The sequence below is a fragment of the Fringilla coelebs genome (genome assembly GCF_963513975.1).
Source record: "Fringilla coelebs genome assembly, chromosome: 6".
NCBI lineage: Eukaryota > Metazoa > Chordata > Aves > Passeriformes > Fringillidae > Fringilla > Fringilla coelebs.
Genome location: NC_140034.1, coordinates 62,224,996 through 62,249,544, shown reverse-complemented (window position 1 = coordinate 62,249,544; position 24,549 = coordinate 62,224,996). Strand labels below are relative to the sequence as shown.

The window sequence follows — 24,549 nt, the reverse complement described above, 5'->3', positions numbered from 1 at the left end:
CTTTGTGACAGAGTATTTTTGGATGAAGCTGTGTTGGGTCATTTCTTTCATAAATCTACATAAAAACTTGATGAAAAAAATCTGTCTTTGGCACTGAAACCCAGAAGCCAGAAAAATAAGCAACTTCTTACTTTCATCTCTGGAGTTACACAGTGGAGCTTTTCAGTATTTATTGTGCCATTTAAAAAAAATTTCTTTTTTGTAGCGAGGAAGAGTAACTCAGGCAGACCTCTGACTCTTTTCCCTTTCCCCTCGCTGGCCCATGTGCCTCTGGGTTTCCAGATGGACAAATATAGAAGTGTTTCAGATACACAAATCTCTCAGGAGCTCATTCAGCACCGTCACCTGACTTTGCCAGAGCTGAACAATTACGTGTCCAAGCTGTTGTCAAACTGATAATTTATGTAGAATTGGCAGAGACCCAGCAATGTCTCCTGTCAAACTTGCCAGGAAGTCTGGAGGAAATGGAACATAGGAAGGAGACTGAGGGGAAGAAGATTTTTTTCCCCAAGACAATACATGGTTTGAACTCCATTAATTGTGCACACCTCTGCTGCCTTTGAGGAGGGGACATGTCTGTGTAAAAAAAATTAATATAAAAAAATTGCTGTTTAAGGATGATTCTCAAACTTGGCATAGATCTCATCTTGCTGTCAGTTGGTTTAGATATTCTGTTTTCAAGAAGCAAAGCTTTCTAAAACCAGGCTTCCATTCAGAGAAATATTGGCACCATAGTTTGCTCTTGATGTTCTTATCAAATAGCTGTTCAGGAGAATTGTTCTTGTGTTCAGTGGCATGAAACACGCTCTAAGACTGTAATGTGCCCTTATTAAAGAGATTTACCAAAAATTTTTAACTTTATTTGGAATATAAATGGAACATAAGACAAAGTTTAACTCAGCAGATAACAGGATAATTCATGCCTTCTACTTGAAGGGATTTTAGTTATTTTTTCCCTAGAGCATATGAACACTAATAAAGACCAAAGAATTGCACACCTTGGAAAGAAGCAAAACAAAAAAAAAAAAGTCTTCCATGTGACAAAAAAGTGAGCAAAAAGTGCCCTATTGGTATCTCATTAGAGACCCAGGTAGTGTTGTAACATATTGATGATCATTATTCAATATTTTAAGATTATTAAAGTTCCTTGAAGTGCTCAAAATAGTGTGGCAGAGGTCTTGCTGCTTTTAGACAAAATGTACATGCCTTTTAGAGCAGGATTTGCTCAGGCAAGTGCTTTAGCCTCCACGGATTCATTCATGGTGTGCTGTAACACTTGTGTAATCTACTTTCTTTGGCTCACATTTCGGGTGCATACTTCCTATTTTTTAAAACAAATATTTGGTGGCTCGTCCGACTCGTCCTCTACTTTAAGGATATTTCTGTGGCTTGCTGTTTTCCTGTAGCCCCAAACCCACAGGAATGACGGTGTCCCTTGACAAACCTGGAAAACTACTGCTTTCTGTCATTTGTCAGTGGAACCTATTTTTACATATTCCTGTTGAATTTTGTTTGGTGACTTTGGAAAGCCTGGTAACTGGTATCTTAGCTGGCCTCTGACTTTATTTACAGACACAGGCACTCAAGAATGCACCCTTGGAATTGCCTGTGTGTGGCTCTCTGTCTTTTTGTGTCAGTTCTGTGAGCTCTCTGTTTGCTCTTTCGTGCGTGCGTGTTTCGTGGCGGTGACGATGTTTTGGAGCGATGCTGTGTTGGCAACCGGGTCACAGAATAACATTGGAGCAGGCTCCCAGGTTTGCCTGGAGGAGTGGCTGGCGAGTGGATTTCAAAGACTTTCAGGAAGCAGAAAAAGAAACTTCCCTGCCCTTTCAACACCTGGAAGACCCTTGATGGACTAGCTTAAAGGAGAAACGTTAGGGATAAGTCCAGCTAACTTTGCTTGCCCTTTCTAGCAAAGCTCATTGCATGTTGCAATGAAGGGTTGGATTTTCACCTCCAGATGCACCCCAGCATATCCCCTGTAACTCCTCCCTGGGAGGGAATTTGGCCGAGTCTTTCTTTGGCAGCAGCGGGTGAGTTTCTCTTCAATGATCCCTCACGGTGTAGTTCTGTATTTTCCACACACCCTTCCAGAAGTGGACTCATCCCAATCATTTCCACATGTGAGCTTTTCCTTGTTTTCCAGCCTTCAAAGGGCTGGTCACTTTGTTCCTGGTGACTCCTCGTGTTGTGCTCTGCTTTTATCTCCATAGTTTTCACATTCCCACTGCTCAGGCTGTAGGCATCGGTCATCTCAGTGCAGTCAGATTTGACTGTTCCACGTGCCATCCCAACCCAGAGCAACGTTTCTTAATCCTAACTGGAGTAACATTCATCCAGGTTCTTTCTAGACTGTGCTGCTGTTGGTGGGAGATGGATTCTGCTTGGGTGTTGATTAAACAGCTTCTTCAAAAGGAGCAAATGTATCCAAAGCAGCAGCTCCCAAACAAAATAAATACATTTCAGAGTGTTTCTTGAATGCTTCTATTACCCTGGAGGCTTTGTAGGGCTACTTGAGCTGGAATCTGCCTTTGAGAGATGACCTGTGTGCTCCCACACTGAGGTGAATGTTTGCAAGGCAGGTTAAATGGACACTCACTGGTGAGCTCATTGTCTCTCCCTTCCATTGTACAGTGCTGGTATCTGTTTGACTTCTGAATCACCAAACTGTCATTACTCAGACTTGTAGCTTTTAAAAAAAATTCTTCTTTATAAGATTAGGTTTCATCTATTTTGTATCTCTGAACAGTTCAGTGTGGGGTTAGGTAAGCACCAGTGCTGTATGGGAGTACCCAGCTGAATGCTGAAGCCAGGAGGTTAAAAGCTCTAGCAGTTAGAAAGGGTTAAAAGGTTAGATTTTCAACTTCTCAACTAATGAAATAGTGTGAATTCTGTCTTCTGAAGCTCCCAAAGAGGAGTGTGTGCTGCACTGTAAAAACCCACCTAGCCCTGTATTAAATAAACTATCAGACTGATTCATAGTTACTGTGTGTGTGAGCTGAGCAAGGATTAGTCAGTAGCACTGATTCTGGCAATTTCCACTTGGCTTGCTTGAGAAATACATGTGCCCTTTCTAACTAGCAGCTGGGTCCTGTTCTGTATGTCACACTTCCAAGAGGAAGTGACTGAGGGTGGAAGGACTTTATTGACTGGCAGTTCCCAGGGCAACATTAGAGAGGTGCACAAAAGAATCTGTGCCTCGGTAAACAAAGGTATCGAGCTGGACTCAAAGGTAGGTTGATCTGTGTAGGATGTTAATTATGTCATGGCTTTAATACTTTCTCAGACTTGATAAAGTGTGAATAGAAAACTGAAAGTTCAAGGAATGACCTGTTTTGCAAGCGTAAATTTAGAGTGTCAGATGAAAGGAACACAACTAAGCTCACTTAAAGGAGGAAAAAGCAATTCACTGCATTAACCCTTCAGTCAATGAGCTGATAACATTATCTGCTAGGAGAAAATGAAATGAGGTTTAATAGCAGATAGGTGACTTGGTGAATTTCAGGCTAATTTTCCAACAGGAAAGTTGGAAGTTAGGAGCCAGGAGAGCTAAGCTTCGGAACAGGAAAGGTGGGAGGCGGGTAAGGGATTCTTACAACACATCAGTTCTTCCAGGATATCTTTGTAAAGTAAACTTTGACCTGAATTACAGCATATCAGTGTGTCCTATAAAATAGTAGATGAGGTTGCCTCCTGTTGCAGCAGAGGAGAGCAGAACACAGGATTGTACAAGGGAGCAGATATGAATGAATCTGGTATCAGTGGCGAGATAAAACTTGCCTGCTTATCTGTACTCTGTGTTTGAGTAGAAGGAAGTGCAAGGACATACAGCTTTTACCAGGCTGAGCAGGACAGGGAGGGCCAGAGAGACCTGGAGCAGAGAGAAGGGGACTACAGAGACTCTTGCAGCAAAACAAGTCAAAAGGTTAAAAATACTGCAGGGGGTTCTCGTGTTGTTATTCTCTAAAGCATATATAAAATGTAGTACCCATGAGTTTTGTTCAGCAAAACTAAAAGGCAAAGCAAACGCCACTTTTGGTCTGTAATCTTAATAATTAAATGGATCACTTTTTTATTTTGGAATAAGAATATCAGTACCAGTGACAGAATATTAATACCAGTGATTTGCTGTAAGGTGAAATTTCGAGCACTGGTACTGGAGGGAGACAAAAGTGGAACAGAAAACTGAGGAGCTGGTACTCGTATTTAGGAAAACAAAGATGGAGTGATATAACATGAACGTAATGAAAGTGCCTTTACATTTGTCAGTTACGTTGCTCAGGGTAAATATTTTGTGTTTAGTCAGTTACTTCAGAATTTAGAGAATATAAATTTAAGCTTGTACCTTTAGGGACAACAAATAAATTCAATGCATGTGGAAGAGGAGACAGAACCTTTGAAGAGAGCTGAAGGGACTTGAACAGATAAAAAAGCATTTCAGTTGAGCACCAGATGAGCAACTGAAGAAAACATACATACAAAAATATATGTATTTCTCTATTAATGTCAGGGCACAATAGTGCATGAGATTGAAGTGAGCATTTCAGAAAAGTAGGACTCTTTAAAAAAGCCAGAACTCTTTGTATCTATTGTTTAGTCCATGATCCTTTGAAATATGTGATTCTTTTCTGTTCTAAGCATTTTTGTCTGGTTGGGTTTTCCCTGTGTGTAATCAAAGATCAAAGGTTGGGCTTGATGATCTTGGAGGGCTTTTCCAACCTTAATGATCCTACCATCAGTAACAGTTTGCCTGCTTTAGTGGCTCTTTGGCCTCTTTTAAAAAGAGAATTAAGAGTTTTACTTAATGATAGGAAAGCTCTGGCACTGCAGGAGAAGTTTGAGGTGAGTGAAAGTAGAAAGTTTTCCATTTTCTAACAAATTTAATTGCTGGGGATTTGTTGGATGATATCCAAGCCATCCTGTGTTCAGGAGCTGTAAATAATTACGAGCATTTGTAAATGGTAACTAAGGGACTGCATTATTAATCTTTGGCACAAGCCTGCTACTTGCAGAAATAAAATCATCTAAACCTACTTAAGCTTTCTTGAGAAGGAATGTGAACTGTCTAGTGATCCTTCCTAGGTCCATTGGGATCAGACTGCGTAGGTCGTGGAATGTTCTCTTTTGGAATTAAAACAATGGGCTGGAGAAACTTCTGCTTTCAACTGTTAGTCAGATGTCCCTTTGCTCTGTGTTGCATCCCTTCTTGATTAGGAAGGCATGGAGGAAGGAGGTTGTTGTGTGGATGGATCTTTGAGTCAAGGATGAGAAATCATTAAAAAAAAAAAATCAAGCATGCAGCCTTCCATTTTATAAAGAGTCCATTTTTGGGGTTGGGTGGCTGTGATTTGTTGTGTTGGGTTTTTTCTGAACACGTTTTCTGCCTCAGTTGCCCATGTTTGGTCTTGGCAGGATTTTTTTCTCTCTTGGGATTTTTTGTATGCGCGTGTCTATTGCACACCGTTCTTACCAACTTGCATTTCTGTTATTTTTAATTTTTGTAAGTGTTGAGATGTCTGCATAGCAATAACAATACCATTAAGTGAACTGCTGGTGTTCCCTGATCATTCCTTTGCCTTTCTAAAGGCTGTCATGATTTGGGAACTTGAGTCTTTGTTCCAAATACAGCAGCAATTTTAAAACTTCTTCAGTTTCAGTTGTAATGTAAAAGTATGCATTCAGATTTGACTGTTAATTTAAATTAGAAATCATGGATTTAAAAGGCTGTCTGGAAAATGCAAGTCTGAGGCTCGTATCCAGCTGGATCTCTGGCTGCTGAATGTCACAGGTTTGGCAATGTGGTGGTTCTCAACATCAGTGTGAATGTACAGAGGCACAAAAAAGCAATGTGTTGTATCTAAAGGGCCATTTCTCTAAAGGGCTGTCCTATTGCTGTAGGCCTTTCTCAAGAAAATAAACTACTCCCACTGCAGCAGTGATTGCAGAGTGGATGGAAATACTCCTCTACTGTGTCTGTATATTAATAACTTGCCATTCACAAAAGAGCAGAGAAAATGTCACAGTGCAGCTGTGGATCAGCGGAAAGGTTTCAGCACACCTTGTCTTGCTCAAACCAAGGAGGGATTTGTGTGTTGAAAACAAATCCTGTGGGAGTGCTGAAAATATCTTGAAAGTGCAGAAAGGCTGCAACAGGGATATTTTAACTGCTTACTGTAGCTGGATGGGACATTTCTTCCCTTCCCTTTCTCTGGCACGTCTCCTCCCTTGCTTTGAGGTGCTTCTGGGTACCATCTGACCTTTCAGCAAGGCTCTGGAGATTCCTGAGCCCCTAGAACACTGTGCTTTCTCTGAAGTTATTGTTCAGCATGATGAATTCAACACTCTGGACATGCAGGCTCTGAGGATTTCATAAAAGTCTCTGCTGGAGTACTGGAAGGGAAATCTGGGGGAAGAGTGACACGAGACTGAAAAAGGAAGTAAAGGCATCCCTTTGGCACTGAGGTGTTCTGTCAGCTGTTCTGTGAAACTTTGCTGTGGGGTTTACAGTGGTACCTCGTGCTTATCCTGAGCTAGACATGCAACCTTTTGCAAGCAATATTCTGATGGCTTTTCCCTAAACTGTCACTTGATTTGCCCCATCAAGTCTCACTTTGAATGCTGTAATTGCAAACCCTTAAAACCAAAACCACTCAAAATGCCGGCTTTAGTGAGGTTCTGACTGTATGGTGTGTCACTTGCACAGACATTCCATTTTATCCAAGGAAGAGAGAAGGAAGCATGTCAACTAGCCAGTGCTGCAGTAGAAGCCAAGAGCATTCACTTCAGTGTTCAGTATGTGGTGCAGTGAGAGATCTAACTTTATTGTCCTGCTGAAGGGCTTCTTGGGGTCGGCATTGTGCTTTCCCTGTGCTGCCATCCCATGCCTGTCCCCTGCAGTCCTGAGCGCTGCTCTGGCTGCACAGGGAGCTGTCAGCCACAGCAGTTCTGCTCCTGCTGTGCTGTGTCAATATTAGTGCTGGCCCGGGGGCCTCGGGAGCCTGCCCTACTTCTCCGTGCTCCCTGTGGCTGCGCTTCCAACTGCTTTGTGTGGCTCCGTGCGAAGGGCAGAGTGGGGGATAATGCCCAGGGTGGCTTGGAAGGGCTGCCTTTCTCAGCCTTGGCAGCAAATCCCTCCTTCAGAAACCTGGATGTCAGGTATGGCTGATGGTGTGACCTCTGGAGTGTCAGATTATGTGCTTTTCTGACCCGGACAAGGGAAAACTGAGAGGCGTTTTAAAAACTTTTATTCCATTTTCAGTCTCATGAGAAGGGTGAGACAACACACACGTTATAACTCACACCATTACAATGAGAAGCCAACCATTTCCTAATTACAATGCATTTTTTGCCACATCAGCCTTTCTGCCAGTTTACTTACAAATCTATTTCCCACACTGGAGCATTAACTGAGACTTGAAAATGACATGTGTATCTTTTTAAAATGGTGTTTCTTTACGTGTTTCCCATAGAAGGGTTTAGGAAGTGCTAAGTTGTTGCAGTGTCAGGGTTTTGCTGTTTGATTTGGATTTAACTGGCAAAAGGAAGCTGCTGAGTTATTGATGTCAGTGTTTATTGTTGCTCCACCAACATAGGGACTCCAATTGCAGGTGCATGTGTGGGGAGAAGTTCTCTTAAAACTGGAAATTTGTCAATAATTTTAGAGTTGCAAATTTCTGTTTCCACCCAAACTTTAAGGTATACAGCAGTTACACCACCATTGTATGTTCTCTGGATTTTATTTTAATTTTTTTTTAACCAGATTCCGACTTGTACACTTAATGAAAACTGTTATGCCCTCTTATCCAAAAAGCACTGGTAGTGCAGGAGAACAAAAATTAAGTTGAGCCTCTGAGATAGTCTGAAGGAAGAAATGTAGACATTCACATGGGTGCGATGCATTTGTGTTTGACAGCTGATTTTGTGTGAAGTAAAAAAGAGCTTGTAAGAAACAAGTGGGGGAAAATGAGCCTGTGGAGGATATGTGAGCTAGAGGAAGTGGTGGAGAGGCAGCCAGAGTGAGGAATACCCCAGCTTGGTTCCAGGCAGGGTGAGAGTTTCTTCCTTTTCCCAGGGCTTGCTTCAGGATGGAAGGGAAAGTGACAGCCTGTTGGCTTTGCTTTGTCAGCCTGGCAGAGTGCTGAGAGCAGGGGTGGCTTCTTCCAGCCAGAGATGAAATCCACCAGGACCAGAGGGAATATGCAAAAACTGGAAATGAAAGTATCAGCTATAAATAGAACCACCTCTCTTTGCTCCTTCTGGTGATATTTTTGCCCTCTTGTTCCAGTGCTTTGTTCCCTGAAGATACAAAGTATTTAGCTGCAGTTTGGCAGTAGATCTCTGAATGAAAGGTCTTGCACATGCCAAATGTGTTTGGGTTTGTAATAGTAATAATATGACTGGGAAACAGCTCTGTGCAATATATTTAAAAGTAATTGGACCAGGTGGCTCAACTCAAAAGAAAACTAGGATTTTCACCTTAATAGATGCACTTCAGAGGCTGAAAGAAGTGAGTAGTGGTTTAATCTATTCAGCTGAAAAAAGGCTAACTTCCCATAATGCATAAACTTTAAAAGTAAGTGAGAAAATATTACTTGGGCAGTATTATTCATGCCATGGCTTGAATGTATTGTCTGGTTTGGATGCCCACAATGCTGCAGTAAGAGGAGGGAAGGAAATGAGGACCTGACAAAAGCCTAGAAGCACTTGGTGGCTGGAAGCTGGAGTAACTAATGGAGTACTAAGATAGTGCTGAGCCAGTGAGAAGATGAGTTAAAGCTTGTTAATGTCAAAGTTAATGTTAAAGTCAAGAGACACTATAACAAGAGGTATCAAAGTACAAGAAGTAATTCTGAGCTTGAGGAAGAAGCTCTGGAAGGGTTTCCATGGCGTGCCAAGTCACTGGTCACAGGGTGAAATTCTACTTTTGACACAAATGAGGAAGTGTTTTGCTGGGCTGCTGATTCATTTTAAAGACACACTTCTTTGAACTTCCGAGAGGATTTTGCCTTCCTGCCACTGAAAGACAACTTTTGAGATGATGAACTGCAGGAAGAATATTCCTTGGGTTGTGAGGATGCACGAGCTTCACTGAGCTGCAATAAGGAAATTAAATTTGCCCAGATCATATCACAGTCATAATAATACTTACAGTGTACAGCTGGGCTTTATTCATCATCTCTAGATTAGAAGATGTGCATTTAAACAATATGAAACTTACTTGTTCTGTTTGGCTAATTAAAGTCTTTAAGGCCTGTGTCTAAAACATCTGTCTGCTGTAAACTGGTGCTCATATTTAGGTGTTGGATGAAATCTTGAAACAAAAAGCTGCATCTTTTGGACTGCAAGTGCAAAAAGGAGCCGTTCCCAGCCATGAGTTACAGAGGCACTGATTGTGAATTCCCACTGTTTGTGTAACATGGGGAGTGAGTTAAGTAGCTTACCTACTTGTTATCCTGTATGCTGCTCCTGCTCCAGAAATGTCAGTCCAGCTTGTGTACAGTCCTCTGGCAGAGAAATTTCTAATCTTTTAAACATTTTGGCTTTGAAGTCGACTCTACAGTGAATCTTGTGTTGTTGACAGATGAGAAGTAATGTGTACAACTTGGGAGACTTCACAGAACCACTGCCTCCTCAGCTGAGAAGGTTTTTGTTGTTTTGTGGCTTTGGGTGTGTGTTTCTGATCAAAGCATGCTTGGAAGTACATAAGCTATTAAGGAAATCAACTTTGGTTAGGTTTTTCCTTGAAGCCCATTAATGTTGGATAATTGATTTATCCACGTGGTAGGATGGATTTTCCTGTATTTCACACACCCTGCTCTGCCTCCCACCCTCTCCAAATCCCTTGGCTGGCTTAGGGTTGGTGAGCAAGGACTGCATGCTGTGCTTGTGAAACAGTAGGTGCCTCACACATCAGGGGCTGGACCTGGCTTGGAAACTCAGGACTTCAGCTGAGTTTAGATTGCAGTAATTGAGGGGGTACATTTATTTGGTTGTGCCTGGGTCTGTTTCTCTTAACTCTGTCATTACTAAAAGAAAAATTGATTTTGATGTCAAATGAGCAGATTGAAATAACTGGCCCAAAGGACTTAAAGTTTCTGTTGTCTTTTAATTTTAAATCTTCTCATCTTGAAAATATAATACCTTTTTTCTTTTCACACATACACAGAATCTTCTGAAGGATTGGAATAAATAAATATTAAATATCAGATTTCGTGAACTTACTTTCCCAACATTTAATGATAGTGGACCCCATTTTTAATGTTACTTTGTTCCATAAATTTTATTACCAAAATTCCGGGGTGCTGTGCTGAACAACATTTTTGAAGCATTGTTTTAAAGTATGTTGGCTTGGGTGTCTCGGGTTTAAATAACTAAACCACTTCTGATATTGGGCTCAGTCCTTTTTCTACTAGCAGCTGGATTTCTTAGGAAGACTGGTTTTTATTCTGTTTTATGGAATAATGGCTGTATCCCTTTCCAGTGAATTCAATCTGCATGCTTTAGAAGAGCAGGACCAGCTGAAATCCTCAGACACCCAGAGGTGTGTGTTGATTGAGAGTGGATCTTCCATCGACAGATAGACCTGGGTTAATTCTTAGTGTAACTTTTTGTACTCTGTAGGGCATCAGCTGTTAGCTTACAGGTGTTGTGTGGCAGCTACACTTTTTTGGTGAAACCCTCCTTAGTGTATCCCTGTTGACATTTGAGGTGAAATATGAACATGTGCTCCTAGAATATCTGTGGTGATCTCAGTGTGTCTGGGAAATGTCACAAGGCGGCACCCAGGAACACACAGGGTGTGCAGAGCTCTGGGCAGAATTCAGTGGTTCCTGGTCTCAGTGGAGACACCTGCAGTGCTGGGGCTGAGGTCAGGAATTCCTGCAGCACTGGGAGCCCTACCCAGCATCTGCTGATGTGAGGACCAGTGCTTCTTGGTTCCAGTTGCCTCTAGAGAGGCTACAGTTTGTTTCATGTGAAGAGATTTCATAAATGCCTTCAAGCTTGACTTTCCAAGAAGGGCAGGTCCCTTTCTGCTTTCCCTGTGGAAGCAGTTTCCTGGAACCTGAGGAGTGCATGTGCTGGCAGATTGATTATTGAGGCAGGCCAAATTCCTTTGGTAGCAGCAGCGTGTTAGTACTGATTTCCAAGAGTGTGCATCACCACCTTCTCACAAGGGCTTGATTAGTTCCCTTGTGATGTTTCCTTTTGATGGCTGCCCAGAATGAAATCTGCAAACAGGGCAGCATAAGCTCACATCAAAGAATAAGAGCTCAAAGAGTCTAACCTTGGCTGAGGAGAAGCTTACACTAGATCAAGCTTTCAGTAATGGCTGCAAACTGGCAAGCCCTGTGCAAACCCTCTTGGGTAGGTAGAGAAGAGAGGCAGACACTCTTGAGATGTGAGGGGAGATGGGATCTCCAGTGGCTGGGGGTCAGCTGGACCATCAGGATGCTGGTTCTGGTGATATCTCCAGTGGCTGTTCTCTAGAATTTTAAGCTAGACCTTGAGCTCCATCACTACAGGTGTATCCCAGTCCCCTGTTAAGGAGGGAAATACTTCATGCCTAGCACAGCCGGTCTAAGCAGGTTTGATTCCTGGAGGTGGCATGGGTTGGCTTTGGTTTTCATCCATTTTTCCTTTTTGCTTTGAAGGTGAACCATACTTCTATCCACAAGGCTTTCTCATGTGACTACAGCACCTTGAGACACACATCTGTCTGCTTCACTGAGGAAGGTGCATGAGCTGGGATTTTTGGAGGTTGTTTAATTCCAATTGGGCTCTCTTTCCAGAAACTAGCCTGTTTTCCTTTCCTTCCATGCTGTCTGAAACCTTGCTCTTAGGGCTGCAGACAAATGCAAGCCTGGGAGGGGTGTCTAAGACACCACATGAGTGTGCTGCCAAGCAGGGGGATCTCTACACACCAGAGAAAATGTGGGGGTCCCAGTTGCTGGGGTTCCAGCTGTGGGTTTCTCTGGGTCTGCACTGAAGGCACTTGAGGCAGCAGTTCATGTTCACACTCAGGTGTTTATTATTTCTTATCAGTAAAACAGTCTCACTGCTGTGAGTTCTGCAGCTTTTCATTAGAAGGCACAGAATGGCCAACAATCTCTTGTTCCAAGGGCTTTTAAGACTAAACTGTCCAATTAAGAGCTGACACCTGGATTATTTCCCTTTTAACCCAATAACTGATCCCACAGAGCTGCAATGGGGACTTCTCTGCCCAATTACAAAATGCCCCCCAAACCCATGGAGAAGGAGGAAGAAGCATGAAGAACAAACCCAGGATGACACCCTGTGCCCTCCATCCTGCTGCCATCCACAGCACACTAAAAATCCAAAACCTCAATTTCTCACCCAGTGACACACCCACACTGCTCTCTATAATCTATTGCACACTTTTGTGGGTTCCAGTCTGTCTTGAAGCCTGGGAAACTTTCTCCTTGAATGAGGGTCAGAGTCAGAGCTCCCCAGAGCAGACAGAGAAATGTTCCCTGTGGTGCCCTGGGTTTCCACAAGAAAAGGCTCACCAAAAAGCTCAGAAAGAACCTTAGGAAGTTAGCAAAGAGAAATGCCAAGTCCTGCATCTGGAGAGCAAAAACCCCATGTCTCAGTACAGATTAGGGGCTGGATAAAAGCTGGAAAAGAGCTTGGCAGAAAAGATATTGATGGTTCATGAAGCTCCAAGGGTGCCCTTGCAGCAAAGAAGGCCAAGAGCCTCCTGGATTGTGTCAGGAGTTGTGCTGCCAGCAGGCTGGGGGAAGTGATCCTTCCCATTTGGTGGGTGCTGCTGAGACACTTTTGTGTTCCTGGTCTAGTTTTGAGCTCCCCTGTGCAAGAGGAAGTTATTTTAGTTGGCACTTATTCTTGGTTTTGAGGCAATGAGAAGTCCTTTGTTAAAGTAGCTGGAAGCAAAGATTGATGAACAAGGAGAGATGGGAACCAAGACCCCTCTTGATCTGGGAGTCTCAGTGTTCTGTGAACAAGATAAAATGCATTGTTGTGTATCTCCATCAGCACTGAGAAGGTCTGGAAGGCTGTGAGGTGGTGCTGTGACCTGTTCTGCATTTTCTCAGAGACTCTGCTGATGAACAGATGCTTTTGGTGTGGGAGTGTACCTGGACAGAGTGATCTACTGAGAAACAGCATGTGGAGTTTTTCTCTTTATTGGAGACTCTTCCCCCTCCATGTCAAAATTACTTGACTTGTAGCTTTGTGGTTAAAATTGGCTGGTTAAAATTCATGGGCTGCTTCCCTCCAGCCTGCTGCTCTTTGCTTAGGAAAGATGGGGAGCAGCTCTTGGAAGAGGGGGTCTCTTGGGCAGCACCCCCTGCCCTGTGGTGAGGGGCTGCAGGAGGCTGGAGCAGCTCTGGGTGTGTGGTCAGGGTCCAAACATGAGCTGCTGATGTCAGGAGGAGTTCCAAAACTCAGAAGTGAATCACAGGCTGCCAGGGGCTGGTGGGTATCAGTTTCTCTGGTTCTGCACTGAAGGCACTTCAGTTCATGTTCACACTCAGGTGTTTATTATTTCATATCAGTAAAACAGTCTCACTGCTGTGAGTTCTGCAGCTTTTCATTAGAAGGCACAGAATGGCCAACAATCTCTTGGTACAAGGGCTTTTAAGATTAAACTATCCAATTAAGAACTGACACCTGGATTATTTCCCCTTTTAACTCAATAACTGATCCCACAGAGTTGCAATGCAGACTTCTCTGCCCAATTACAAAATGCCACCCAAACCCATGGAGAAGGAGGAAGAAAAACAACCTGCCTCCACCCTAAAACCTCCACCATATTTATTTCTATATCCTTCATATTTATTTCTATGTTCTAAAACCCCAAACTCTAAATTTCCCACCCTGTGATATTACACACTTCTAACCAACTGCACACCCATAATCCCAGTGCTATCCATCAATTTTGGAAGCTTTCTCCACGGCCTCAGGTCAAATGCTGTGTTCTCTTGTGGGTCTGTGCCTTTCAGCACAGCAAGTTTAAAATTCTCAGCCTCCAGGATTCCAAGAGATGGGCATGTTGAGGACTCAGTGGTAAAAGGGTGACCTTAACAAACACACCAGGGTAAAAACCAGAGAGAGTGGTGAGATGCATCTGCATGTGAGAGGAAGCCACAGGGCTTTTTTCTTCTGGAAGTGAAAGTATTTGCAAATGGTGTTGGGGAGCCATTAAAACCAAACATTATCAATGTATTGGGAAGGTGGAAGTATTCTGACTTAGTGCTGGGGGCAAAGGAAACTACTCTGCTTTACTTCAGAGATCTTCCTGGGATTCCTATGGAGTATTCCATAATGAAGGCTCTGATGTTACTTGCAGCATTGAGCCCACGGGTGCTGGTGTGCACCTTGAGATCATCCTGGGGACGTTCTCTTTCTGTTTTGTACCGGCTTGTGCTGTGACACTTAACTCCAGCAGTGGACTGCTGCTGTGAAGGGAAGTGCATGGTTTCCTTTCTGGGGCTGTTTTGGTTCAGTCATTCCCCATAGGGACAAGGAGTATCTTTTCAATGACTTCTTCAGGAAACCACACCAGGGTTTTCCTCTGGCATTGCGAAACCGCGCTTTGAGGTCCGAGACGCTCGTGACCGATGGAGTTATGAATTGCTTTTCTCTCAGAAGAAATCCCCGTGTGCCTCGGGCACGGCTGCCTCTTGCCTGGGGGAATCAGGAGGTCCTGGCTCTGGGTGGGGGCTTGGCTCGTGGAGCTGCCCTACTTTAGCAGTGACCTTGATTTGCTCGGAGGTGTTGGTGTACTCGTGATCAGCTTTGCTGCGTGATTAAGCCGGTCACGTGTCATCTCACTTGTTTTTTGTAAGGGACGGACAGGAAGATTTATTTTTGCTGTCTCATTAGCCTCGTTTCAGCGGATCAGAGGAAATGCAAGGAAAGGGAATCCCAAGGAAGGAGTCCCCAGCTACTGTAGAGACAAACTGTCATGGACACAGTGACAAAATACCATTTGATTCTCCTCTGTAGGAGAGTTCAATCAGGAAGTAGACTCCATGGCATTTTTTTCAAGAGTACTTTGGCAACAAGTTTGGCATCATAAATGGAAGATTTGAACTTTGCTTAAATATATGGGTAACTTTTGTGGTCCTTCTCAGGGAGAATTCTTTTTAGGCATTGAACATCCAGCAGATGGAGGCTGAAAAGACAGAAAATATTCAATTCCCTAGGATTTTATGAAAGTCTTGTGAAAGAACATTTCTCTGAACTGTTCACTATTTAGTGGGGCATACTGATTTTTGCTCTGATCATTGAGTTGACATCCTCTTAAGTTTAAAACTCATTTCAGGAGACATGCATAGTTCTTAACTCCTGTAATGCTAAAATGTAGGACTGTGATTGTTAGGACTGGGTGAGCATTTGGGACATGGCAGAGAAAGGGCTGACTGAAAATTAAATTTAAAATTCTGCTCTTTATGTATTGTTTTCTGCTCAAATGGTCAAGACACTTAAAATAGCTGCTTTGAGACTCTCAAATATAGGCAGGTATAAAGTAGCACAGCTGAATTTACACAGCTGAACTTGATTTAAATTTTTCTTCTATAAAACTGATATGAAATTTTTGTTTGAGATGAACAACAATTTGGTTTTTGCATTGTGCACGGTGACTTGTGCGGTGTTCTGGTTCTAAAGCTGAAATGCTGACTGTTGCAGGCATCCTTAAAGAGAGAGCACTGGGGTAAACTTACAAACCCCTTTTCCTCCACCCCCTTTTTTCTTTGTTCATTCCACTCATCCCAGCCTTTGGTCTGAGGTCATCTACGGTGGTCCATTAAGTTCCTAATGCAGTAAATGTGAGTTCAGTCTGCACCCTCACATAGGGTGGTGCTCAGAAACACCCTCAATTTAGCTATAACTAATTTCTGCTCATCAGCTGAGACTGAAGAGAACGGGTTTGGGTCTGAACCTGGCACAGATAAATAGCCAGTGACTGGTTTTACTGTCAAATTGAGATGCAGCAGCCTCATCCACCACAGCAACACCATTGAGTCTGTAGCTGTTGGGCTGCTGGGGCTGAGAGAGACCAAGCAGACAGCTGGGAAAATAGGGAGAGATAGGGCCAGACCTACCAAGAGCTGTGGGTGTGAATGAAAGCCTTGAGAAACAATTGTGGTCACAGATTCAATGGCATTTCATAATTTAACCTAAATTTGTGCTGATTTAGCTTTGGTCAGTTCTGGCGCCAGCTGGCCTCTTCATGTGCCTCTAGCAGTATGTGCACACGTTCTCAGACATGGAAAAGGGGATGGGTTATTTGGGAAAGGACCACAGAGGAGTTGTTGGGTGAGATGGACAGTGAGCCCTCAGCAGCAGTTTGGAACAACAGTGATCCTCCCTTCAGTAGCTGGTGGTGCCCAGACAATGACTGTCTGACCTTACAGTGCCAGGACCAGAAATGGAGATAATTTAAGCTTGTGAAATTCTGAATTTGCTGTTCTGGCAACAGCTGAAGAAAGTGATAACAAGCAACTTTAGATTTTTTTTTTTTGGCTAATAACTCATACCATACATGCTTCAGCAGAATTGGTTACAGTGTGATCATGTTGACAGGATGTAAACTTCTGAGAGTGCCATGGGAGCTGCTTGTTCTGTGTGCTTGGGCAGTTCTACTGCTGTCACAGGTTGGAAAGGCAGGCAGGATGTTCACAGGTGCATCAGCCAGAAAAGTGTGTGTCCAGTGGACTTTGGAAGTTTCCTTGCAGGAAGAAAATTTCAAACAGTTTCTAAACCTTCCACAGTAAGTTTTGCTGAAAAGCTGATCTTGTGGCAGCAGTGTGGAAGGGAAGGGCATCCATGTGTTTGTGGTATAGTTGGGAGACACATCTGGAGGCATGGGATGTGCATTTTGTATAAAACTGGAAGCCTGCAGAATAAAACCATGTTTATTTAACCCCTGTCCTTCAAAGATGCTAACTGCTGTTACAGTGGAGTACAAAACAGTAAGCCAAGCCCAAAGTTAGGACCAGCCTTAGAGTAAGGCAGTCAGGACTGAAGGGTAAGTCTGTCCTTTGCTCTGTGACAGCAATTTAACTCACTCTGGCAGCAGATGTGCTCATGATTGTCATCCTGTGATCATGGTGAGCACAGGGGGTTTGTGCAAAGACCAGAGCGTGGTGAAAAGGGCCCAAAAGGAGGTGGTGCCAGAGACTCCTTCTGCCCACAGCTTGGCCATTGGAGATGCACATCCCAACAGCTAAAACCCTTTGGATGGATGGGTAAAGCTTCTGCACTTTGTAAGGAAATGAGAATTTGATCCCTTAGTTGGAAACATCTATTGCTTTGTAAACTGTCTCTAAACTAATTGTTTTTAGGGTGTTTTTTAAGCTTGCTGCTTTTTCCTCCCATTCAGGTTTTTGAAAGTATTTGACCAACAGAACATGAGGCATGGAAGAGTTCTGAGGTTATCAGCTGCTTTGGGCTGAGCATCATCATCTTTGCCCAAGTGGATTTAGGCTTCCAGGACAGGCCTTCAGGTAAAACCTCTTCTCTTTCACAGCTGATGGCATTTAGCAGGGAACTTTTCACAGGGTTTCTTCCAACAGTGTCACTACTTGCAGTCTAGAGGATGAAATAGTGAAGATTTGAATTACTTGCAGTCTCGAGGATTAAAAAGCCAATTAGATTAATTTGTACCTTTTAATAGACTTCTTTGACCACCATCAGGTTATAATATTTTTTATTTGTGGAGTCTGCTGTGCAGAGGTGTTTATTTCTATGGAAATGTTCTGACTTCAATAGAAATGAAACTTTAAAATTTTGTGAGCTCTTATATGATCTTCAAATGCAGAGACACATTAAAACAAGTGTTCCCTGTCAGAAACATTCCTGTTAGGAAGAAGCAATTGGCTGGCCAGGTAACATAAGAGTAAGCCAAGATCATTCTGACAAATCTTTAAAAACAATTGTGTTACATAATGTGTTTTGAGAATGGTCATGGTTTGTGTGCAATACTCCCTACAGCAGTAACTGGAAAAGGAGAAATTACCTGTTATTTTTACAGGGAAAAAGAGAAACTGATTGTTGCAGTTTTTTAAGAATGCTAAGTTTGAGATAAATCTGTGTCTGCTTATATTAATGCAGTGTTTTTTGGCTGGGGGGTTGTTTTCTATTTCTTCCCTAACGTTAGACAGTCCAATGGCAGACCAAAGGATGGACATATCTTCTACAATTAGTGACTTTATGTCACCAGACCCTGCTGACTTGATCTCCAGTTCCCTTAGCACTTCAGGAATGGACTGTAACAGGAAAAGAAAGGGAAGCTCAACTGATTATCAGTAAGTAGGATTTCTCTTGATTTAGGTGGTAACACCACAATACAGTGGGGAAGACTATAGAAATATTTATAGCAGTTTTTAAATAGCCTGTTCTTTACCACCTGCTTTAAAGGTTTCAATAAAGAAGAGAGCTACTATGCACTAAGAGCCAAGTTCATTATGTAACAACAACAACAACAACAACAACAACAACAACAACAATAATAATAATAATAATAATAATAATAATAATAATAATAATAATAATAAAGCTGTCATCTCAGTGCAGCTAGAATTGAGTGCTATCAGATGGGGTGAGGCTGAGCAGAAAAACTTCTGGCTGGTGGGGGAATGGAAATAGTGCTGATGAAATATACTGTGTGAAGGTTGATTATATATTGACCATTTACACAGGAAGTACAATGTCTGGCTAACAGAAGGGGAAGGTAATAAATTTATTGCAAAGTGGAAGCAAAACTAGGAGTAGTTCCTGTTCTTCACCTATTTTTTGCCAATTTAGTCACTTCCTATCAGTGCTGCCAGCCTGTACCTGATGAAGCTATTTTGGTCTCTCATTTGAATATGAATCTGAATAGTCTATGGTTGGAGGTATCACAGCTGTCTTTCTTTTAATCAACTGGTTTAATCTCGTGCTGGTTCTCAGCTGTGGAAGGAAATCCCACAGCTCTGCTGTAGAGCAGTGAAGGGCACAGCAGAGTTTGCCAAACTCCCAGACCTGTCATGTTTCCTGCACTGGGAACAGCAAGAGCAACCCACTTACTGCAAGTGCCTGTGCAAGCCTCCTCTGCATTGTAACTTTACAAAGTGTGGCTGCAGGGGAACTTGTGAGTGGCCACATCCATTATTCATTCATCCAGCCACAGAGTCCATTTTTATGTAACTTAGCACAGATTGTATTGCTGAGGGCCTTCGGATTGTTGGCAGCTCTTTTTACGAGGAGGAGCAGAATTTTTAATCCATGCTGAGCATCGCAATTAAGAATTAGATTCTTTTTAGGAGAACTTAGGCACAAAATATTTAAATATCTCTCTGAGCTGCCTTTAGTCTCCCTGAAAAGCACATGTGGTCCCTCTAATTGAACTGACTACTACAAAATTGAGTGAGCAGCCTCAATCCTACCAACTTCCTCTTCTCTAGAAAGAATTTCTCCATTTTTATTCCTCTGGGTAGGAAGCATTACTTAAGTCCTCTTTTCCAAAAGACAGCTTGTTCTTGTGAGGTATAATTCTGCCCTTTGGGTTTTGTGTGCATTTTTTAAAATGTGTGAAAGCTGTTTCCTTGAATCCTTAGTAATAAATTTATTTATTTTGTGGTCATACACTACATACCACTACTTATCACATAGTCATACCACAGTTCATTTTGTCTTGCAAAGTAAATAGTGGCTACTAAATATTCCTCTTGGAAAGCAGAACTTAAGGGAGACTGCCTTGACCCCTCCTTACACATGTAGGTATGGGCAAATGTTCAGAAGTGCTACTGTTCAACTTCCCTTCCCTGTTAATGGTTTATTACATAAATTATCCAAGTTCCCAGTTTGATGCTTCCTGTACCAGTGAGACCAGGGAATAGGGAAGCAGAAGCAGTGTTTTAGGGTGGTTCTTTGATCACCTCTTGAGTACAAGCAAGAAGAGTCATTAGCTGCAATTTCAGCTCTCCACAACAGCCTTTCAGTTCTTTCTGCTGCAACTGCTCCAGGAAAATCCCTGCCCAGCTTCCTGCTGTCACTTCAGCAAGGGCTGCTCCAATGCTCTTGTCCAAGGCTTCATGCACAGCACTATGAACAGTGAATTTTGCTTGGGATTCATGCTTTCAATTGAAATATTACATGATGAGAAAATAAACTACCCTGTTGCATTAATAACTGACCTTGTGCCTCCTCTAGATTTGGCTTTCTGGGGGTTTTTACACACAGACATCCCAGAGCTGTTCAATTGTGAGCATCAGCAGTCAGTGGCTAAGGCAACAGCTCAGGTGTGCAGACTGGGAGATGAAGAAAACATTTAGCATTATTATTGATATTATTTTAAAACTAATCACGAAGATAATTTATATAAGAGGGCAGTGAATAATACACGAACAGCTACCGTGTTTATTTTCCTGTCCAGTGTTGAACAGGAATAACTAGTATGTTATTGGCTGAGATGAGAAGAGTTTTTCAGAAGGCTTTTATAAAACATAGCCTCTTATCATGGTAAAGCTCAGTGGTATTTCAGGTCACTTTACAGGCTTGAAGTGATGCCAGCAGTTAGTTTGCGTGTAGAAATTCTGTTTCATTTCCTTGTGATACCGTAAAGTCTGTAGAAAGTTCAGCTTGGGACTTTAGACTAAAGCAAAATGTGCGTCAAGAATGCACAAGAATCAAAAACTGAGAAACTTGGGATACTTTATTTTTATTTTTATGTTTTATTTCTGGCCTTAGAGTCCTCTGAAATCCCATTTATCTAACCACAAGGACAACACGCATAAAGCACAGATCTTTCCTTTCTGAAGATGAAACAATATCTCAATGATTTGCATAACATAATTTAGGTTAGTTATTTTATTAGTTTTTCACATTAAGTGTAATGAACTATGCTCTCTGTTCTTAAAAAGCAGAATTATTATTTCAGAAAGTAGATTAATTTGAACAAGCTTGTTTCTTTAGAAAACGCTCACTGCTATTGTCCTGTTTTCATTGTGCTTTTCATTTCAAATAGAATCTGAATTTGCTTGAGAATTTCAGTAGAAAATGTAAGACATTGTTCTTATTTCCTATATATGGTGTACTTTATTTTTCTTTCTTTTCAGACTCGATGGCTTTCCTTTTGAGTAAGTATGAATATTTCAGTAATTGGTTTCATTTGAAAAAGATGCCCAGTGTTTTTTCCCTGCCTTTTGCTTCCTAAACCAGAATGAGCAGGCCTAGGAATGTCCATGTGTGCACAGTTGTACAGATTTATGTCAACTAAAACTTTCTCTTCCTAATTATTTTTCTAAAAAAAGATGTGTAGTCATGAGCATTTAGCTTTTTCTACCAAGTGCAGCTATGAAAACTTTTATACTCTCAGAGTTGTGCACATGGGGCTATAATATTAAGTGTAAAGAGGGGGATTATTTCTATTTATCCTGCCTCTCTCCTTACTTCTTTTCTTCATGTTGAAACAAAAGCAGTCCATGTATCTGCACTGAGAGTTGTACTAATTTCCAGTGTGCCTGGTTAGTTTCACACAGGCTTTTATTCTCTCCTTGCATTTGGCCATCTCCAGTGGTGTGTTAATTTAGGTTATTACCATTTTCTACCCCACTACAAGGCAAACTGAGCTATGGAACATAAAGGCATCTGCACAAGGTTGGGTTTTTTTTCCCCTCCTGTAGTTAACTGAAAAACATTTTGGTAACAGATGATATCTTTGAACTGCAGCATGTTTCACTGTCAAACACATCAAACTGTGCCATTTAGTGAGTTCTGAAGGAGACACAACTAATTTAAGAAAATGTTTTAATGTTACAAAAACCACACAGCTTCCTTAGTCCTTCCAGGTTGTTGTTTTTTACTCCTATTTTTGTATTTGTGATTTAGAGGTGGCAGGAATACTCGATTCTGACTTTATGGTGGTTGGATAGCAGTTCTGCCAGTCCTGCTCAATTTGTGATGTGTTGCTTTGTTCTGTTTCTGCAGGGAAGGTATGGATACAGATAAAGATGACCAACATGGAAGGTACTGTTGATACAGTCACTGAAATCTCAGTTCCACAGTTCTGACACAGGATCCTGACTGTGGATGCCTGTTCTCAGTGTCACTGTGGTCCCAAATTAATTGCTTTGTTGGGATGAATCAATAATCTAAACAATCTTAGTTTAAACACACGGAGCAGACAAGCTAAAACGCCCCCAAGTCTGAGGTGCAATGTTACAGGCACTGAGCTTTGCTGTAGAAAGGTTAAATAAGCATTCAAATTCTAAAAAACTGATGTTAATGAGGATCAGTAGGATGTGAGATGCAGTAAAAGAGTTGGGTTGAGTGCTTTCAACCCTGTAACTTTGTGATGTCGTTTCTCAACAGATTGGAGTATGCAGACCAACAAGGCAGGATAAAAAATGCAAGGTAATACTCTAAACAAATATATTTAAAAGAATTGTCTCTTTGTTTTTGCCATGTATGAATTATTTGTGCATGTTTCGTCTGCAAATATCTTTTTTTTCCGTATCTTTGCAATGTTCACATTTTTCATTAAGTTTCCATAGAGTGAAAGAACTAATTTGGTGAGTAACTTGGTTTTAGTCACCTCATTGCTGTTGAAATTGAAGCCAGGTTTGTTTCTGGTAATGTTGCATTCTCCATCATTCTTCTTTCAGACTCCATGGTGGGTTGTGAAAGCGTTAGCTGTGAAACTTAATATGGGAAAATATAAACCTGACCAACACGGGGTGATGTTTTCTGGCAAAAACCACGAGCTTGTGCTGCAGCCTTTCCCGTTGCTCGTGGCCATTCTGTACCCAAATAATTCTCATCAAATGTCTGAGGAGTGTCTGCTGTGTGTGTGTGTGTGTGTGCAGGGAGGCGCACAGCCAGATCGAGAAGCGGCGCAGGGATAAGATGAACAGCTTCATCGACGAGCTGGCCTCGCTGGTGCCCACCTGCAACGCCATGTCCCGCAAGCTGGACAAGCTCACCGTGCTCAGGATGGCTGTCCAGCACATGAAAACACTTCGTGGTGAGTTGCCTGGGGCTGCAGGGCCATTACAAGTGGCATTTCCCCAAAGCCACGCTTTTTCCTCTCCCTTTTTGCCCCAAAGGAGTAAGTTAGTTTGTCACATTCTCTGGAAAAATTCCTTCGCCCAGGATTTTTCTCCTGGGAAGCTGAGAAGATTCAGAGAAAAAGGAAAACAATCCTTATCTCATTTGTTTCTCCTCCATTTTGCTGCTTTGGAGTGTGTTTGGAGATTGTTTCATTGGTTTCATGTGAGTTGTTTTCACTCTTTGGCCAACTGGGGCCAAGCTGTGTCAGGGCTCTGGAAAGAGTCACCAGTTTTCATTATTATCTTTTTAGCCTTCTGTCTGTATCCTTTCAATATTCTTTAGTATAGTTTAGTATTCTCTAATATAATATAGTACCATAAAATAATAAATTAGCCTTCTGAGCACACAGAGTCAGATTCATCATTCTTGCCTGCCACGAGGGTCCCTGCAAATACAAAATAATTCATTTTGGGAGGATTCCTCCCTTCTCTTAGCATCTGATGCTCAGTGTCCATTCACAGCTTACTAATTCACAGTCCAGTAAATACCCTGACGTGACTGGGGGAACCTGGGGGTGAGAAAAGAATGTTTTTCCATCCCTTGGTCACTACTACCAGACTCTACAGCACCAAGGCAGGTGGGGAGAGGCAACAAAGGGCTTGAGGGCAGTGCTCAGTTGATTCTGGCACTGTCCTGAGCCCTGCTCTAAGCAGGCAGTGTATCAGGTCGTTGGATAGAGAGGGTAGATTTTAGGTATGATATTCCCACAGGACTTATAAGGTTTTGTGTTTGTACCTTTAGCTCTGTGGGAAAAAATAGAGATTATTTTGAAAACTTAAAATCTTTTTGACCAGTTTCTGTTGCAAGCACTTGAAGGGAAGCACACAGGATTGGAAGAGTTGAGGTTGTGAGAAATCGCTCTCTGTTCCTAAAGCTTCACATGGCTGAATCAGTGCTTGGGTACAATTGGTGCTGATGTTAAAAGCTTTAAGCCTTCAAGAAATACATTACTGAGAAGAAAAAGGGATGCAGCTAATGGTAAAAAAGATCCTGGTGATTGTTCTCATTTCTAGGAGAGCTGGTGCCTTCAGTCATGTTTAGCCTCAGTTTTGGAAGGCTTAACTTTCCTGCTGCTGTCATTTGATGAGGTTAATACTTTATAACACTTGAGTGGTTACTAATTTGACTCTCCTCTGCCTCTATGAAGAGAACAGAATGAGAAGAATTACTCCTTAATAAATAGCTGCCTCATTTGTTGCCAATTTTGGGGTTTTGGCATTGTAAGGTGATGTCATTGTAATGCTGGGGTTTATCTTTGGCTTGGAATGAGAGAATTGATTTGTAGATTCCTAACTGAGGATTTGTTTACTCAAGCTTGTCATGTTTTACTGAGTTATAAGGTGAAGAAATAGTTTGAATGTTTTTATTCTTTAATATCTCATTGTTATAATTTCTAATTCTGAGACTAGGCCATAAATCAAGGACAGCCTTTGGGTTCAAAAATATGTCAAGGAATACTTTTCTATCTCAGAG

At 42.1% G+C, this 24,549-nt stretch overlaps 1 protein-coding gene across 4 annotated transcripts in view; it reads left to right on the top strand.

The window, feature by feature from the left end:
• Positions 1-24,549, top strand: part of BMAL1 (basic helix-loop-helix ARNT like 1) — a 48,202-nt gene that overhangs the window by 7,278 nt on the left and 16,375 nt on the right. For 2 of the 4 annotated variants that reach the window (XM_084207469.1, XM_084207468.1), the window contains exons 2-7: positions 17,369-17,492; positions 18,146-18,293; positions 21,084-21,104; positions 21,955-21,993; positions 22,339-22,380; positions 22,833-22,990. In XM_084207469.1, coding sequence (XP_084063595.1) covers positions 18,154-18,293; positions 21,084-21,104; positions 21,955-21,993; positions 22,339-22,380; positions 22,833-22,990 — 400 coding nt within the window. In that variant the 5' untranslated portion in view covers positions 17,369-17,492; positions 18,146-18,153. The remainder of the gene's footprint in view (positions 1-17,368; positions 17,493-18,145; positions 18,294-21,083; positions 21,105-21,954; positions 21,994-22,338; positions 22,381-22,832; positions 22,991-24,549) is intronic. The other 2 variants (XM_084207471.1, XM_084207470.1) reach the window with 1 other exon arrangement.